The 16,899-nt window shown below is 40.9% G+C and overlaps 1 protein-coding gene across 4 annotated transcripts in view; it reads right to left on the bottom strand.

Moving 5' to 3' along the window:
• CTTNBP2 (cortactin binding protein 2) overlaps positions 1-16,899 on the bottom strand; it is a 150,932-nt gene that overhangs the window by 29,284 nt on the left and 104,749 nt on the right. For all 4 annotated transcript variants that reach the window (XM_032401711.1, XM_032401709.1, XM_032401710.1 and 1 more), the window contains 4 exons: positions 15,930-16,205; positions 13,250-13,345; positions 11,505-11,584; positions 35-121 (listed from right to left, as the gene is read on the bottom strand). In XM_032401711.1, the coding sequence (XP_032257602.1) occupies positions 35-121; positions 11,505-11,584; positions 13,250-13,345; positions 15,930-16,205 (539 nt within the window). The remainder of the gene's footprint in view (positions 1-34; positions 122-11,504; positions 11,585-13,249; positions 13,346-15,929; positions 16,206-16,899) is intronic.

Raw genomic sequence — 16,899 nt, 5'->3', positions numbered from 1 at the left:
AGAGAAAAGGAAAGGGTACACAAGTAATAGATACCTTCATGCAGAGTGCAAGCTGATGTGCTATGTAGTCTTGCAAGCTTCCTTCTGGGCCATGGAAAATGACATTATGGTATTGCTCGACCTATTAATAAACCAAGAGGAAATCTTAGGTGAAAATGTGAAGAAGAGGAAAAAAAAAAAAACGTGGTACCCAAGTAGGAGATTCCCTTTCTGATCGTTCTCAGACTTTGAAAACATTAATATTTTCAGGATTAACTGTATTCACTGGGCACTTGAATTCTTTCATTTTAATATGAAATATTGGCAGATATAGTATTTATATACTTATATAGTATTTTATATAGTATTTATTTATAGGAAGAGCTGACATTGGATTAAGAAGCATATTCTTTAGGGTGCCTGGGTGGCTCAGTCGGTTAAGCATCTGCCTTCGGCTCAGCTCATGATCTCAAGGTCCTGGGATCAAGTCCTGCATTGGGCTCCCCGCTCAGCAGGGAGTCTGCTTATCCCTCTGCCCCTCACCCCATTTGTGTTCTATCTCTCTCTCAAATAAATAAAAATCTTAAAAAAAAAAAAAAGAAGAAGAAGAAGCATACTCTTTCTTCCCTGTATCTTCCACAGTGAAGTTCAGTTCGCTGGCTGGGAACATGGTTCCTAGCATATTTTGTCCCTTGCAAATGTTTTTCTTTATTATCTCTTGCAGATGCTCTCTAGTTTGAATTTCCCCAAAGTTTATTTTCCTTCTGAGTGATATCTGAATTACAGTGATTTCAATGTATTCTGGAAAATACAACAAAACATAAAGAAGCAGAATACAAACCACTGATAGTGTCCGCACCGAGAAGCAACCACTGTAAATAGATTTATGCTTCCCTTCCTAGCCTCAGCAATCAGACAACAAAAAGAAATAAAAGGTATCCAAATTGAGAAGGAAGAAATCAAACTTCCACTCTTTACAGATGACACGATACTATATAGAGAAAACCTGAAAGACTCCACCAAAAAATTGCTAGAATTGATACATGAATTCAGCAAAGTTGCAGGATATAAAATCAATGTACAAAAATCTGTGGCATTTCTATACACCAATAACAAAGCAGCAGAAAGAGAAATCAAGGAATCAATCCCATGTACAATTGCACCAAAAACCATAAGATACCTAAACCTAACCAAAGAGGTAAAAGATCTGTACTCTGAAAACAGAGAACACTTAGGAAAGAAATTGAAGATGATCCAAAGAAATGGAAAAACATTCCATGCTCATGGACTGGAAGAAAAATATTGTTAAAATATCTATACTACCCAAAGCAATCTACACATTCAATGCAATCTTTATCAAAATAACACCAGCATTTTTCAGAGCTAGAACAACAATTCTAAAATTTTTATGGAACCCGAAAAGACCCTGAAGAGCCAAAGTAATGCTGAAAAGGAAAAACAAAGCTGGAGGCATTACAATTCTGGACTTCAAGCCCTATTACAAAGCTGTAGTCATCAAGACAGTATGGTACTGGCACAAAAACAGACACACATCAATGGAACAGAATAGAGAACCCAGAAATGGACCCTCAACTACATGGTCAACTTATCTTTGGCAAAGCAGGAAAGACTATCCAATGGAAAAAAGACCGTCTCTTCAACAAATGGTGTTGGGAAAATTGGACAGCGATATGCAGAAGAATGAAACTGGACCACTTTCTTATACTGTACACAAAAATAGACTCAAAAGGGATTAAAGACCTAAACGTGAGACAGGAAACCATCAAGATCCTAGAGGAGAACACAGGCAGCAACCTCTTTGACATTGACTATAGCAGCTTCTTACTAGATGTGTCTCTGGAGGCAAGGGAAACAAAAGCAAAAATGAAATACTGGGACTTCTTCCAGATAAAAAATCTTCTGCACAGCAAAGGAAACAACAAAACTAAAAGGCAACCTATGAATTGGGAGAAGATATTTGCAAATGACATATCGGATAGAGGGCTAGTATCCAAAATCTATAAAGAACTTGTCAAAATCAACACCCCCCAAAAAAATAATCCAGCTAAGAAATGGGCATTAGACATGGACATGCATGAAAAAATGCTCAACATCACTCATCATCAGGGAAATACAAATCAAAACCATGATGAGATACCACCTCACATCAGTTAGAATGGCTAAAATTAACAACTCAGGAAACAACGGATGTTGGTGAGGATGTGAAGAAAGGGGAACCCTCTTACATTGTTGGTGGATGTGCAAACTGGTGCAGCCACTCTGGAAAACAGTATGCAGGCTCCTCAAAAAGTTAATAAAACTACCCTATGATCCAACTGCACTACTGGGTATTTGACCAAAGGATACAAAAATACTGATTCGAAGGGGCACATGCACTGATTCAAAGGGCATATGTAAAGAGCCCAAATGTCCATTGACTGATGAATGGATAAAGAAGATGTGGGATATATATACTATTGGAATATTACTCAGCCATCAAAAAGAACGAAATCTTGCCATTTGCTATGATGTGGGTAGAACTGCAGTGTATTATGCTAAGTGAAGTAAGTCAGTCAGAGAAACACAAATACCATATGATTTCACTCATATGTGGAATTTAAGAAACAAAACAGATGAGCATAGGGGAAGGGAAAAGAAAAATAAGATAAAAACAGAGAGGGAGGCAAACCATAAGAGACTCTTAACTAGAGAGAATAAACTGGATGTTGCTGGAGGGGAGGTGGATGGAGAGATGGGTGAAATGAACAATGGGCATTAAGGAGGGCACCCATTATGATGAGCACTGGGTGTTCTATGTAAGTGATGAATCACTAAATTCTACTCCTGAAACCAATAGTACACTATATATTAAGTACCTTGAATTTAAATAAAATCTTCAAAGAAAAAAAAAAAAGAAAAAAAATATTTTGCTTCCTTCAGCTTTTTCTTTGTATAGTTTGTATGTGTATGTTTATGTATGTATTTTTTTAGAGGGCTATAGGAGTGTAATCTTTTTACAGCTGTTGCATATCAGAATATCTTTGACTTCTTACATAAAAGACATCTTCATGACTGTAAGATTACTGGGTCAACTACCTACGTATATTGTTCCATTCTGGAATTCTGTTTCAAAGAAACCTGGGTAGAGATTGATCACTTTTACTCTGTAAAAATCTGCCTGGATGCCTATAGGATTTTTTTTTTTTTTTTTTACACCTTTTTCCCTCCCGTGTGAGGGTACCTTGCCTGAGAACAGGTAGAGATGCTGCACGCCCTGAATGGAAAGCCAGTGGCCATCTGCATGGGGCAAAGACAGTGTGATGTGTGGAGTGAGACGTGGAGGGGAGTCACGCCCTCCACCTCTGTCATCCCAGGGCTGAGCTCCCACTCCCAGCCTACATGCCTGGGAGCAGCTTTCTTCTTGGAAAGATCTTACAGAAGAGATCTGAACAGGTGAAGCAGCACCCTAACCAGTACGGGTGACGTAGCTCACGTGTCAAGCTTGAGTCCCCCAGACTTCGAGGAATGTTACACATGAAAGAGTCTGTTCATGTTTAAGGACCTCTGTGTTGCTCTCCTGTGCTCTGATGAGCTTGTCCCTTTGAGATCCCAGGGGCAGGCCACATCCTTGAAGGTGGCTGGGGTAGACCTAGTGAAGAACAGGCCACCGGTCCGTCATTACAGGAAAGAAGCCAATTCTGGGATGTGACAGGAAGGCCTGAGGGAAAGCTGGTGGCATGGAAGGAAGAGGGAACCTTACCTGGGGCCTTTAGGGCTTGAGCTCCAGCCTCCAAAGAGACCAAGACATGCTTGGAGTTAACTCCTGGAAAGTGGAGGAAAACCATGCTTGACCACTGGGTGTCAGACCATGAGCTAAAAAGGGAAGTGGTCCTTGAAGGGGACCACTAATGCGGGACTTGGGACCGGGTTTTAGGTTCTGAAAGACAGCATGCCTGCTAGCCACCAGTGATTTTCTCTCAGTACAAGTATTATTCCACCACTGCTAAGCCTTCACTACAAAAGGAAACAGCTGGATTCCCCCTGGGGCTAGGGCAGCATCAGGGAGAATGATATACCTGAAAGAAACAGGGCAGTAGCTACAGCTGCCCAAGGAACATCAGCATCTCAAAGGCACAGGATGAAGTCAGCAGTAGCTGGCCTGGGCTGTCTTCTATGGTTTTGGGGGTCTGTGAGACAAGCAACGGTAGAAGGGCCAACAAGGACTAAGACTGGGACAGGGACTGTACTTACAATTTTAAAAAGTTACCCAGATTTGTCTGGTTGTGACCTCTTTCTCCCAATCTTAAATGGAACATGGTAAATTCTTTCAATCCACAGTCAGACCTGTTTTTGGTTTAGAAATGTTTTCTTTCATTATGGTTTTGGTAATTTCTCCTCTTCTATTTCTCTTTATTTTGAAGGAAGACCAGTAATGCTTAAGTTCCCTCTATGTCCTCAGAGAGTGTATCCGTCTCCTCATCGTTATCATACCTCTTGTCCTTTGCTTCTACTTCGGGGAGAGCTCCTTAAGTTAGTCTTTCACAGCACTGAATAGAATCGTCACCGTCTCCCTTCCGCTCTTTACTGTTTCAAGTACAAGTGTAATGATGTCACTGCATTTTCAGTTCTTCTTAGAGTTCCTTACCTCACCCACCTCCTTGCCAACACTTTTGCTTTAATCTTAGCCTCTCTCTACCACGGCTTTCTTGCCCTGCTTTCACAGTTGACCTTGCATTCTCTAGAGAAAGGACATAATTTTCTAAATTCTTTTCCTTTCTATCTCATAATTTTAAGGTGTTGTCATTCTGAGTTTTCAGAACGATAACTCCATTCTGTTCTGCAGCGCTCTTCCACAGGCATAATGTCGTTAACTTGTTACTAGTATTTATGTTCTGTGAAACCACAGAATCTGCAGTAAAGCAGGATGTGTAGATGGTCATTGGCTTCAGTCGCTTTCCACTCATTTTTCAGCTGAATCCTGCCTAGGTCACAGCTGGATGGTGGGCTGCCGTCTATACTTGTGAGCTGCACTCCAGGACTGGGCCATGGCTGCTGTGGGCTGACCCTGGGCTGTCCACCATGGCAGACAAATGCGTGAGATACACTGCAGTCCCAGGAAGCACCGCGCTCCAGCATCCATCCTGCTGAAGGTGCTTACGTAATCCACTCCCCAGATAGAGCAGCCTCACCAGCACCTGCCCACCAACTTCCTGCTCAGGTATTTCTAGCTTTCATCTCTGAATGAATGTAGAAGGACCCATCTTGACAGGAGATGGAGGAGAAGGTCACGCTGCTGCCAAAAGCAGAGACTACGCAGTAAGGATATTCACCCAATTTTCTAACTGGTATCAACCTCGCTTTTTTGAATCATTAGTAAGATGGTAGGAGAAAAATAATAAAAGTGTTTTCCCACCTAATTTCAAGTAGGCCTCCAATAAGTGGGTTTAACACTCTCTTTTTTATTATTATTATTATTTATTTATTTATTTGACAGAGAGAAACACAGCGAGAGAGGGAACACAAGCAGGGGGAGTGTGAGAGGGAGAAGCAGGCTTCCCGCGGAGCAGGGAGCCCGATGCGGGGCTCGATCCCAGGACCCTGGGATCATGACCTGAGCTGAAGGCAGACGCTGAACGACTGAGCCACCCAGGCGCCCCGGTTTAACACTCTCTTACACTTAAGGTACTGGAAAGTTTTTCCAGATTCTTGCTAAAGGAAGACCTCAGTTCTATTTTCCTCTGTTACTGTGAAGTTTTGCCACTTTTCAAAAGCACTTTAGTGGGAAATTGTGTTGGGTACCGCAAGCCAAGTGCACTTTTAAACCAGAAGTTTGTACTCTTCAAATTAATCCCAAACTGCCATGACTTACTGGGTAGAAATTCTCTCACAAGGAATGGATTGTTTCATACCAGTGAAACAGGATACAGATTTTCAAGATTTACGAATATTCCACCCCTGAGATTTCCAACTAGGATTGCTATTTAATCTTGTCTCACTTCTGAAAACAAGAGTGCTCTATTCATTACAGCCCTCCTTGTCAAACTGCCTACACTGTCTCAAGATTGATTTTGAAATCACGTAACAGCAAGAGACCAGATTTCATAGATAAGCTGTCTTCAGTTTCAACACCTCATTTGTTCTCAGATTGTAGGTTCTTACAAAATACAGACAGGGAACATTCTACTTGAAATTTCCATGAAAAGGCCATTCACTAGCAGTAAGCATTTTGTCTTCAAATAGTCTAATATCCTCTCTGTAATAAGGTAGAATATAAATAAGGAAATAAATGGAAAAACAAATGTACAGACTTCCAGATCATTCATACATTCTAATACATGCATTCCATTAGGTTTTTCCTCATTTCAGATATTATCAATTTTTTGTTAGTGGTATTTTGTTCTATCTCATCAAATGGTGTAGTTGTGTTGGTTACCATTTAAGATCTGAACAACAAAATAATTACCAGGAGCCCGCTGCTCTGAGACCGGTGCAAACATGCAAAGCTATGCAAGGAAAACACATTTAACTGCTCTAGCTAAAAATTACATTTCTCCAAACAGCAAGATCTTAGGTGTTATAAATACACATGCTTCCCCCTGCCAGCAGAGGGCTCTCAAGATAGACAGGAAGAGAGGCAGGCAGACCAGATTTTGGGGAGGGGGGGGTGCGCAGAAGGTAAATATTTTAATTATTTTGAAAGGAGATGATCTGCTCTTTAAGAAAACCAAACTCAACTTCCGAAAGGTGAATTAGAGTCACCACAATTACTCCTAAGTGCCCGTTTCCAGGGGCACATTTTTGCTTCTTGTTACTAAAGGGACACTGGCCTTATTATCACAATCGGTACCAATCCCTTTTATTCCTGCGTCTGCACAGCCCATTCAGGAAGTTCTTATCACATGTCAATTAGTGCTTTGTGACGCAAATGAATTCTGGATTAAATGGAAACAATGCCCTCAACAAAGGCCCATCCATCCCTTGATTGTTTTCCCCTCCACAGTGTTTTCCTGCAGAATGGCGTGCACCAGAGCGGCTGCTGTCTCTGCAGTGGTCAACGAGGCACCTGTGATGTGTTTTCAGACTTGTGGCATTATTTTAAAGCAATAAACCTCAACTCCTGTTCCGAGTTTCACTTGTCAGAGCCTGAGGGAAAGCTTCTACTGTGGAGAGACGATTTTAGGCCTGGTCCTGCTAAGATGCTGAACTCAAAAAAGAATAAAAAATAAAAGGCTTTTACTGAGCCAATAAAGCTGAGATGGCTGTAAAGTATCATGGCTTTATAGCTAGGACTTTCATTCTGACCTCTTCTGACACTGATTTTAAAAAATTTGTGTAGGGCTTTAGAGCCACAAACAACACAGTTACTGTCAATTGATTCATATAAAATCCGCCCCCCTCCCAGACAATACTGGCACATCCAGCATTGGGGCTCCAAAAATCTAGAGTCCTTCATGGTAGAGAGAGAGGGTTTTAGCCATAGGCTGAGGACCCTCTTTATAGAATAGGTATAAAAGAATAATGGGAATTTAAGAGAAATTACAGTTCGTAGAGAGAGACACACCATAGGTTTTTAAGAATTAGCTTCCTGAAACTTTAAAAGCCAAGATTGGTCTTGGTTACTAACTTCACATAAAGATAGGCCCTCTTTTAGCAGCACAGACATAAGAATTTGGTATTGTAGTTATTTAAAAAAAAAACAAAAACCCAAAAAACAAAAAACCAAACAACCATAAGATATAACTTTGGATCTAACCGTTCCCTTGTCACCCAACCTCTAACACTCATCAACTCCTCCTGCTCCAGACCTCCTCTGGGCTGACACTTGCCCTGCTGCCCAGAATCTTCTTCCATAATTGCCATGGAAGCCAAAAGATTCACTGGTGTTGGAGCCACTCTTCATCACACCAGGGAACTGGCTTCCTCCTTCTGCTAGGACCTTACCCACATTTACTCCTCCACACACGAAAGAGGTCAGGCTAGAACCGGCTAGCCACCTGCTAACGGAGTTGAGATCTGTGGCCTTAGATTCATAACCATCATCATTCACAACATTATTTTTATGGGAACACAGCAAATTTATTCTGGGACGCTATGAAGAGCAGGTGGAATTTCCTAGTCGTGATTCTTGATGGTTAGTGTGCCACACATTGCGGTGGACGGCCACCAGGCACCGGACTCAAGAACCGTGTCCTAGGGGATTCAAGTCCTACATTTTAAAGTAGTGCTCAGATGAGGATGATCTATTCAAGTATTTTTCTAATATAATAATTACTCATAGTCACTGAAGTATTAAAAAAGAAGGTTGCAAATAAGCTAATAAAAACTGCAACTGGCTAGGGAAAGTCTGAATTATACACTAAGTTCAACTATTATAATAAATTATTAGCGATTCAAAACTCAATCAAGTTAAATGTTTCCTTATTAGCTGTCAGAATGGATATTCAGGATTTGTATTATTTTAATTATACAGTGAAAGTATTGAAAAATAACACCATTAAAAAAAAGAAACAAATCTGATTTAAAGTCTTCAATCCATGTGGCTTTCTGCATGCAGGCTTTAATATATGCATTACATGTAATACATTTACACACACAGTTAAAACCGGTTACTGCGATTCCTTCTTAACCAGTATTATTACATGCATGAAAAAGGAAGACAGACTAGGTGCCACTCCTTAGGTTCTACCACTTGCTTGCTGAGAACCTTGGACAAATTCCTTTGAATCTTGGTTTATTCACCTGTAAAATGGGGGTAACTGATATAAACACCTACCCTCATGGAGTGATTAAATCAAACAATCTATATATCTTACAATGGAGCTTGGCATACAATAAATACTCAATAAAGTCAGGTATTACTAGGTTTGCATGTTGTACCGCTTTTCAACAATTCAAAGACCTATCAATGTGCCTATAGTTACTGTGGCACTGGGTGGATGTGTCACTCTCCGGCTCAAACCCTATCAGTGGCTTTCTATCACACCTGGAGTAAAATTCAAAGTCCCTGCCATGATCCCAAATGATCTAGCTTCTGGCCATCTCTCAGACCTCACTGCCAGCATAGACACTTTTGTACCTGCTGTCCCATCTGCTGCAAACACCCTTCACAAGGCTACCATCTTCCCCTCATCTAGTTTTCTGTCTATACGTCACTACAGAAAGGTCTTTGCTAACAACTCCATCCTGAAGTTCTTTCTCCCCTCCCTCCCACTAGCTCTTTATCTCCTTATCTGCTTTATTTTCCTTCATACTTGCATATTTTCCTATATATTTGCACACTTGACTGGCCATGTCATCACAAATGTATTTATTCATTTGTTTCCTATTTGTCTTCCCCCACTAGAATGTAAGCTCCACGAGGTCAGGGAATGCATCTTACACATAGGTATATCCTAAGTTTCTAAAATACTGTCTGCATTTAGAAGGCTCTCAATAAATAGTTGTCAAACAACTGAATTAAATAACTAAACAGGATACAAAAATGTGTTAACACATTATCTGTCTCACTAGGGGGGTTATAATCTCATATGGAAGATGAAACATTCACAACCATGGTATTATATTATTGCCTGAGTGACTTTAAATTTTGAAGTGGTTGCTAAAATGCATGATAAATATTTACAATCTTCATCCAGGGCTTAATTGTTGAATTTTAAAAAGCCCTTTGTCTACACTCACTGAGCTGAGAATAGAACTAACAATTAGCTAGTCTCTGGTTTGTTGGTCATTGGTAGTTACTATGTCTTATGCGTTAGAAGGCACACATATAAATGTACTTGGAATATTCTGGTTATAATGTACTAATAGACCTGCTCAGTCAAGTCTAATGTGCAGTTGTAATCTGTTTCATCACCTTTCTGTTTATTTTATCATCTGAGTGAATAAAAGCCCTGAGCCAGAACCTTGCCTGGTACAGAGAAGCTGAGAAGGGAGAAGGGAGAGAAGAAAGTGGTTCTACAAGCTCATTCTACTGGGAGCCTAGGCTCACATTCCTGAAAACCAACTGGTCACACAACTTCAACTTTCACTAAAGCACAGGGAGGAGACAGCCCTCCCTCCCACCTATAATGTAACCCTCAGGCTTACTTTGAAGCTGTAGGGAGAGAGGAACACATGATAAAGAAAACAAGTGAAAGTCTCAGATTTACAAGACACCATCTCTTCCAAATTGTAAAGCCTCTGAATGTTTCTATGCTACTGTGGCTTCTTTTAAAAAGGTCAGTCCCAACTCTGAGTTTAGCTAGAACATCAACAGAATGGTTTTGAATACTTCTTTCCATGGGGAACAGAGGTATCAACTGACACTTGCCCCTCTGGTCCTTTAATTTTGTAAAGGACCATAGGCAAACCCATTCATTTGTTTGAAAAAGCTTTCCAAATTAAGGCAGCAAGCAAAATGAATGTTTGCTTCAATCGAAGGTATTGCTTCAAGACCTTCAGTATTAGTTTTAGATTAGATAGATGTCACACAGAAACCGCTGCGGGTCGCAGGGACTGCACAGTCCTAGCTGAATCACTCACTAGACTCGTGGCCTTGAGCACATTACGTGACCTCTGTTTCAATTTCCTCATCCATAAAATGGATGATGCTTTCTACCTCATAGGGATGTTCTGAAGAATAAATAACACACCTACGAGCATTTGGCATACTGTCTGGCATGTAGTAAGCACTGGACAAATGCAAAGCATTGTAGTTATTCACTGTCTAGAATTTGCTACTTTCTCTTGATAATCATATTCTTCTTCCCTTTAATAACAGAACTAGTTTTAGCTGGGTGCGTGGTTGGCCACCAAAAGACCACATATTCCAGCTAGCTGTGAGCTTGTGTCTCAATCCTGGTCCGTGGGTTGTGGATAGAAATGAGGTGTGCAACTCCCCAGAAAGGAAGGGGCTTGCCCTCCAGGCTCTCCTCCCTCAGGCTAGAACCTGGTGACTCTCTTTGACCAAACCCACATAAGCAATACCCCAGGTCAGAGTGGCCCGGTGAGAGAGAAGGTGTTGACACCCTGCTGGGGTCACCCTGCCCCACATCCCCTGGCTGGCTCTCTCACCTGTTGGGATTTCTCTGTTTGAGAAAAATAAACTTCTATACTGTTTAAGCTATAACTGTTTAGTTTCTGTTGAAGTGGCCAAATCAATACTTTAACTAATGCTAGCATATTTAACTTAGTTTTAAATTACAAAAGTTTACAGCAAAGCATCTTGATATTTATAGCCACTGTCTTTCATATTGATGATCAGTTTCTTGATGTCAAGTCCATGTTGGGGAAAGACAATCTCCTCCTGCTCCAATTATAACACTTCACAGGGAACAGGTAGTCCCTGGGTCCAGGTGGTGAACACATGAATGACTGTGACAGAAATCCAGAACTAAGTGACCAGCAGCCTTCTAGGCAAAGGGCTGCTGGGGAAGGTCACAGGGTTAGTGGGGGCTCACACTCTTTCAAACATGAAAATGGGCCAACCAATATATTCCAGCATCAGAGATGGGAGTTTAAGACTCCACTTGGCCGCATCCACCTACCAGCCTGAGGTAATTCTGCAGCATCTGAAGAGGGATCATTGACGCATAAGTCACACTACTGAGGCAGCCTTCTTGAGGACCTGTTTAAGAAAGCAATACACGGAAAATTGGTTCTTCCTTTTTTTTTTTTGAAGTAGAGAGAGAGAGAGAGAGAAAGGAGGGGCAGAGGGAGAGAGAGAGAATCTCAAACAGGCTCCATGGCCAGCGTGAACACAGCGCTCGATCCCACAACCCTGAGATCATGACCAGAGCCAAAATCAAGAGCCAGAGGCTCAACCAACTGAGCCACCCAGGCACCCTGGTTCTTCCTTATTAAATATAAATGATCAAAATACAACAAAACCTCTCATAAAAGATACAATAACGTTTGTTGACTTATGTAGGCAGAGCTGACATCTGGCCAAGAGGTACCTTTGTGTCTTTATCACTGTGAAAATACTGTAACATTTTGAACTGGTTGGTAAATGGCCACTATTCCTGGTCTCCCCAGAGCTCCCCAGCTGCCCTTCCTTCCCCTGGGAAGCCCACCTGTCAGTCACAGCCAGGGCCTGAGGTCCTAGCTCAAATACTATAGCTAGTATCTGCTCCGATCGCCGGATTCAGTGTTTTACTGTTTATAAGCAAGTGTTATCAGAGGCGATCCCAACCCTCTGAAAGTTCTAGCCTGAGACAGCATTAACGCAGTTCTAGGGGTTATCCTTTACGTTCTTTCCCAGACTCTATCTCTCTCACTTCCCTCCCAAATTCTGCTACTCTCTCAATATAGTGCTGGAAAGTCTGAAGGAATTTTCTGGGATAGTCTTACTTTTTTTTTTTTTTTTTAACTTCAGTAAGTAGTTCAAACAATAGAATACAACTTTAGTAGTTGAAACTTTATTAGCTGAACTTTTAAAGACTCCATTCCCAACTATGGGAAATATATGATGAAATCCCTTTTACAGTTAAGGGCTGAGAAACTGAGGATTCTTGTAACACTGACTAACTATATAACTTTAGACAAGAAAATTAATCTTTCTGAGCCTTAATTTCTTTGTACATAAAATGAGGGTAAACAGAAATACATATCTCTTTGGGTTGTTATAAGGATGAAATGAATTTATATTTGTAATGTGCTGTAAACGACAGGGCCTAGCACATAATAGGTGCTCATTAAACATTACCTTGTACTATTATAATAATTATATTAATCACACACTGGACTTGACAGTAACAGAAGGCATTTCTTTTTAACATGGTCTCTTGCCACTCTCTCAGAACCTTAGGTTTAACTTCTGGTTTGTTCTTAATGAGAGAGGCAGTCAGAATCTCAGTGGGGCGCCTGGGTGGTTCAGTGGGTTAAGCATCCAACTCTTGATTTCGGCTGAGGTCATGATCTCAAGGTCAGGGTTGTAAAATCCAGCCCCATGGCAGATTCCCCTGCTCAGCGAGGAGTATGCTTGTCCCCTCTCTCCCTCTGCTCCTCCGGCCCCCTCTCCCCCTACTCTCGCTCTCAAATAAATAAATAAAATTAACAAAAAAATCGCAGCAATCAATGATCAGGATGGATATCACCACAAGTGTCAGACACCTGGCTTTTATTCTTCTTAATCAAATGTTTCAAAAAACATCTAATTACTTAGTAGAGGGAGTCATACATGCATTGCTAGAGAATGCAGGACAGAAACGTACAGATTTAAGAATCAGCACCGCGAGACACTCACGAAGCCAAACACTGTCAACATTCACTCAGTTTGGACTATCCTTACCCGATAAAAGCACAGTGACTTGCTCTGCTTTATTTTTCTTCATAAAGTCCCACGGGGACTGGGAGAAGCTCTGACCTGCTGACCATGGCACATTTCCTAGTTCAAAAAAATGAAAGAAGATGTCAAAGAAGCTTAAAGTAATTTTTCTTATAAGAGGCAATGTGCAATCTCCTATGTGAGAACCCTAAGGAATCCAGAGCTTAAACTGTCAAAGCCATGCACAGAATATGTCAAGGGTCACAGGGGTGAACTCCCAAACACAATGTCTATTGAAGGTCAAAAGGAAGGCCTTCCAACAACAGGCTTCTCCAGAGCTATTTTCTGGAGTAAGCGAGAAATCTGGGGAGTAAAAGTACTACTAATTATTTCTAGGGTTAAGTTCTCAGGAACAAAGCTGATGATAACTTTTTTTTAAATTTAAAAAAATTTTTTTTAAGATTTTATTTATTTGAGAGAGAGAGAGAATGAGAGACAGAGAGCATGAGGGGGAGGAGGGTCAGAGGGAGAAGCAGACGCCCCACTGAGCAGGGAGCCCGATGTGGGACTTGATCCCAGGACTCCAGGATCATGACCTGAGCCGAAGGCAGTCGCCCAACCAACTGAGCCACCTAGGCGCCCCGGATGATAAAATATTCATGGCTCTTGAAGTGCCTGCTTCACAAAGTCCGAGCACTTTGGATGAGGTAACAGGTCCTTTATGATCTGCTCCCTTTCCAACAAATTTTTAGATTCCAGAAAAAACAGTAACTTCAGGAGCTCAGAATAAAGCAAGCCTTCTTACTGTCCAGGCCCTCTGCTCACTCTTGCTCAGAAAGGGTCCCAAGTAATAGGTGTCTACTCTAGGGAGGGATGCGTAGTACGTACTTGTTCCTTCCACAGATCTTAAATCCTTCAATATTCCTACCACATATGCATGGCCTCCCTATAACTCACTGGTTATCTGGTGGCTTGAGTCGCTTTCATCTACTTAGGTTATCGCTATAGTAAAGTCACTTATATACATAACTAACTCTTGTCATAGTTGCTAATTTTCAAGCAGCTACAGCCAGAGACTACACTAAGCCCTTCACCCACAGAACTCAATCATCTTTAGATCTGAAACGACCAGGGTGCCCCACACGTCAGTGACAAGCATGAACACTGGAACCACCAGGCCTTATTACCCACTGCTCACAGAGGTAAATCTCTCTGATGGTGGTAAATATCCATTTGCTTACGCTTGTTTCCAGATTAGCTGGATGAGGGCTGATGATGAAAGGCCATTTTCTTCAAAACAAGTCTGTGCTGACTTCATTTATTAGACCTCTGGGCACAACCACACCTTGAATAACAGTTCATCGTGTGGGCAAAATGTGTTACTGAGAATCATTTTTGACATATTGTCTTAATGCAATTACTTAACTATATAATAATTCTTCTGTAATATTTTAATGATCTTGCCAAAGATTCATAAAATTAAGTTGTTATGAATAACCTGCCTTAAAAGCTAGTAAAATATATATATTTTTAAAGTGACTTAGCATATCTAAGTTAACAGAATAAAACACTTTCCGATCTAATAAGCTGATATATTAAAAGCAAGGTGAAACTCACCCTTTTCCTCAACCTTGACTATTCTTTTGCCACATACTGCTGCTGAAAACATGCAGGCTTTCCTACCAGACAGACTGGGATTTGAATCCTGCCTGTTTTACTTCTTTGCTCTGTGATCTCAGGCAGGTCATCTTGTAACTAGTTATTTGTAAAATGAGCCTGTTTTAAGGACTTGTTGAGGTGCTGTATATAAAGCTCCCAACATAGTTCTGAAATAATAGCAGGTTCCCCAAAGATGCTAGTTCTGCTGGCTCAAGAGGAAACAAACTAACCAAGGACATTTATAGAGCACTTACTATGCTCACCAGAAAGCAAATCTTATCTTTAAAAAAAAAAAAAAGATTTTATTTATTTATATTAGAGAGAGAGAGAGATGTGCAAGGGAGCAGGGGGAGGCAGAGGGAGGGGAAAGAACCCCAAGCAGACTCCATGCTGAGCGCAGAGCCCAATGTGGGGCTCGATCTCACAACCCCTGAGATCATGACCTGAGCTGAAACCAAGAGTCAGTCGCTTAACATACTGAGCCACCCAGGTGCCCCAACGAATCTTATCTTAGTAAGTTCTTTGGAGTCTGCTTCATAGTGCCTATCAAACAGAAATAACCACTTATCACCCTGAATCATCCCATGTGGGATCTTTGATTATAACTTCAATGGAGAGTGCTTCTTCCAACTCGAGACTTCATTAGGGCTCCTGAGCTGGAGGTAAGGTGTTAATATACTATAAGCAATCCTGGCACAGCCCAAGTACAAATCTGGAGCTGTGTTCAGAACTTGTGCATCAGTAAGCAGCTGCAATGTGGTTAGTTTTTAGCATTTATCAGAATAGCAAGTGCAATCACAAAGCCTCATCAAGGGCTTTCTTGTTTTTTACTAAGTATTATCTGAGGCATCAAAGCATTTTTTATACTAACGGGCAACATTATGTAATGGCTGCATTGTGAATACTCAAGTTTTTCAGCACCAGCAGCTGTCACAAGTGAGCTTTGAATGTATTTAATCAATGAACTAAGTATCAGGTTGTGGAGCCCATAAACATGAATAAACCGAGAGATTTAGCTTTCTCATCATCACAGGATTGCTGATACCTAGCATGACGGATCGCACACTGCTTATACTGAGGCCAATGCTGGAGTCAGTGGTGTTATTAAATGTCATATCTTCCAGACTCCGCCATCCATCAGAGGAGATTGCTTGGAAATGATTTGTCAGAGCTTGACTCACTGCTTTTGAAAAATCATCCCATGATGTCTGTTTGCGGATATTTAAAGTGCATATTGTGTTTTCGCATTCAAAGTCATCTGAACAATAGGTGCCCGGTGGAATCTCACCCACTGAAATCCTTAAAGGTATTTTAAGAGCGTCTGTCGGAAGAATAAAAGAATTAGGAAAAAAAAAAAACCTGGATAGGAAAAACCAGCAAAACTCTTATATAAAATAGGCAGATACAAACATTTTAAACACAAAGCAAAGGTTAGCTATCATATTTCTTCAGACACTATTAACTGAATGTTCTTCTACTGCAGTAAACTTTGGTCTCCCAAACTCTTCACAGTTTTTTTGGAACCACGTTGCTTGAATTATCTTTCTTTGTATCTTTGGCCTTTTGTAGTTCATTGGCTCTTTCCTTCAGCAAGACTCTCAAGTTCTTAAAAAAAAAAAAAATCTGGGAAAACGAGAGTGCTCTCTTGACCCTGAATTCTCTATATTGCCTTTTCTCCTTACCTTCATTGATAACATCATGAATAAGGCAGGTTACAGTTGTAGAGGTCAGTGATAGTGGCTTCAGACTCCTACAGACCTTGGTCTGAGACTCAGGACCAGCCTCTTACTAGCCACGTGTACTTGGTGAATTGCCTTGATCTCTCTATACCCCAATTCCTTCTACAAAATGTTAGGAATGTGCTATTAAATTGTTATAAAGACTAAAGGAACTCATGTTTGAAATGAATTTAACACACCGTCAGTGACATGGTAAATACTAGTGAGTATCTAATAAATAGTAAACAGTGCAGTCAAAGCTTTTTAAATGTTCTTTCCAATCTCTCTGTGACACCA

This window comes from Phoca vitulina, unplaced genomic scaffold, assembly GCF_004348235.1.
Source record: "Phoca vitulina isolate PV1807 unplaced genomic scaffold, GSC_HSeal_1.0 scaffold4, whole genome shotgun sequence".
NCBI classification, from domain to species: Eukaryota; Metazoa; Chordata; class Mammalia; order Carnivora; family Phocidae; genus Phoca; species Phoca vitulina.
This window is presented reverse-complemented; position numbering and strand designations above follow the sequence as displayed.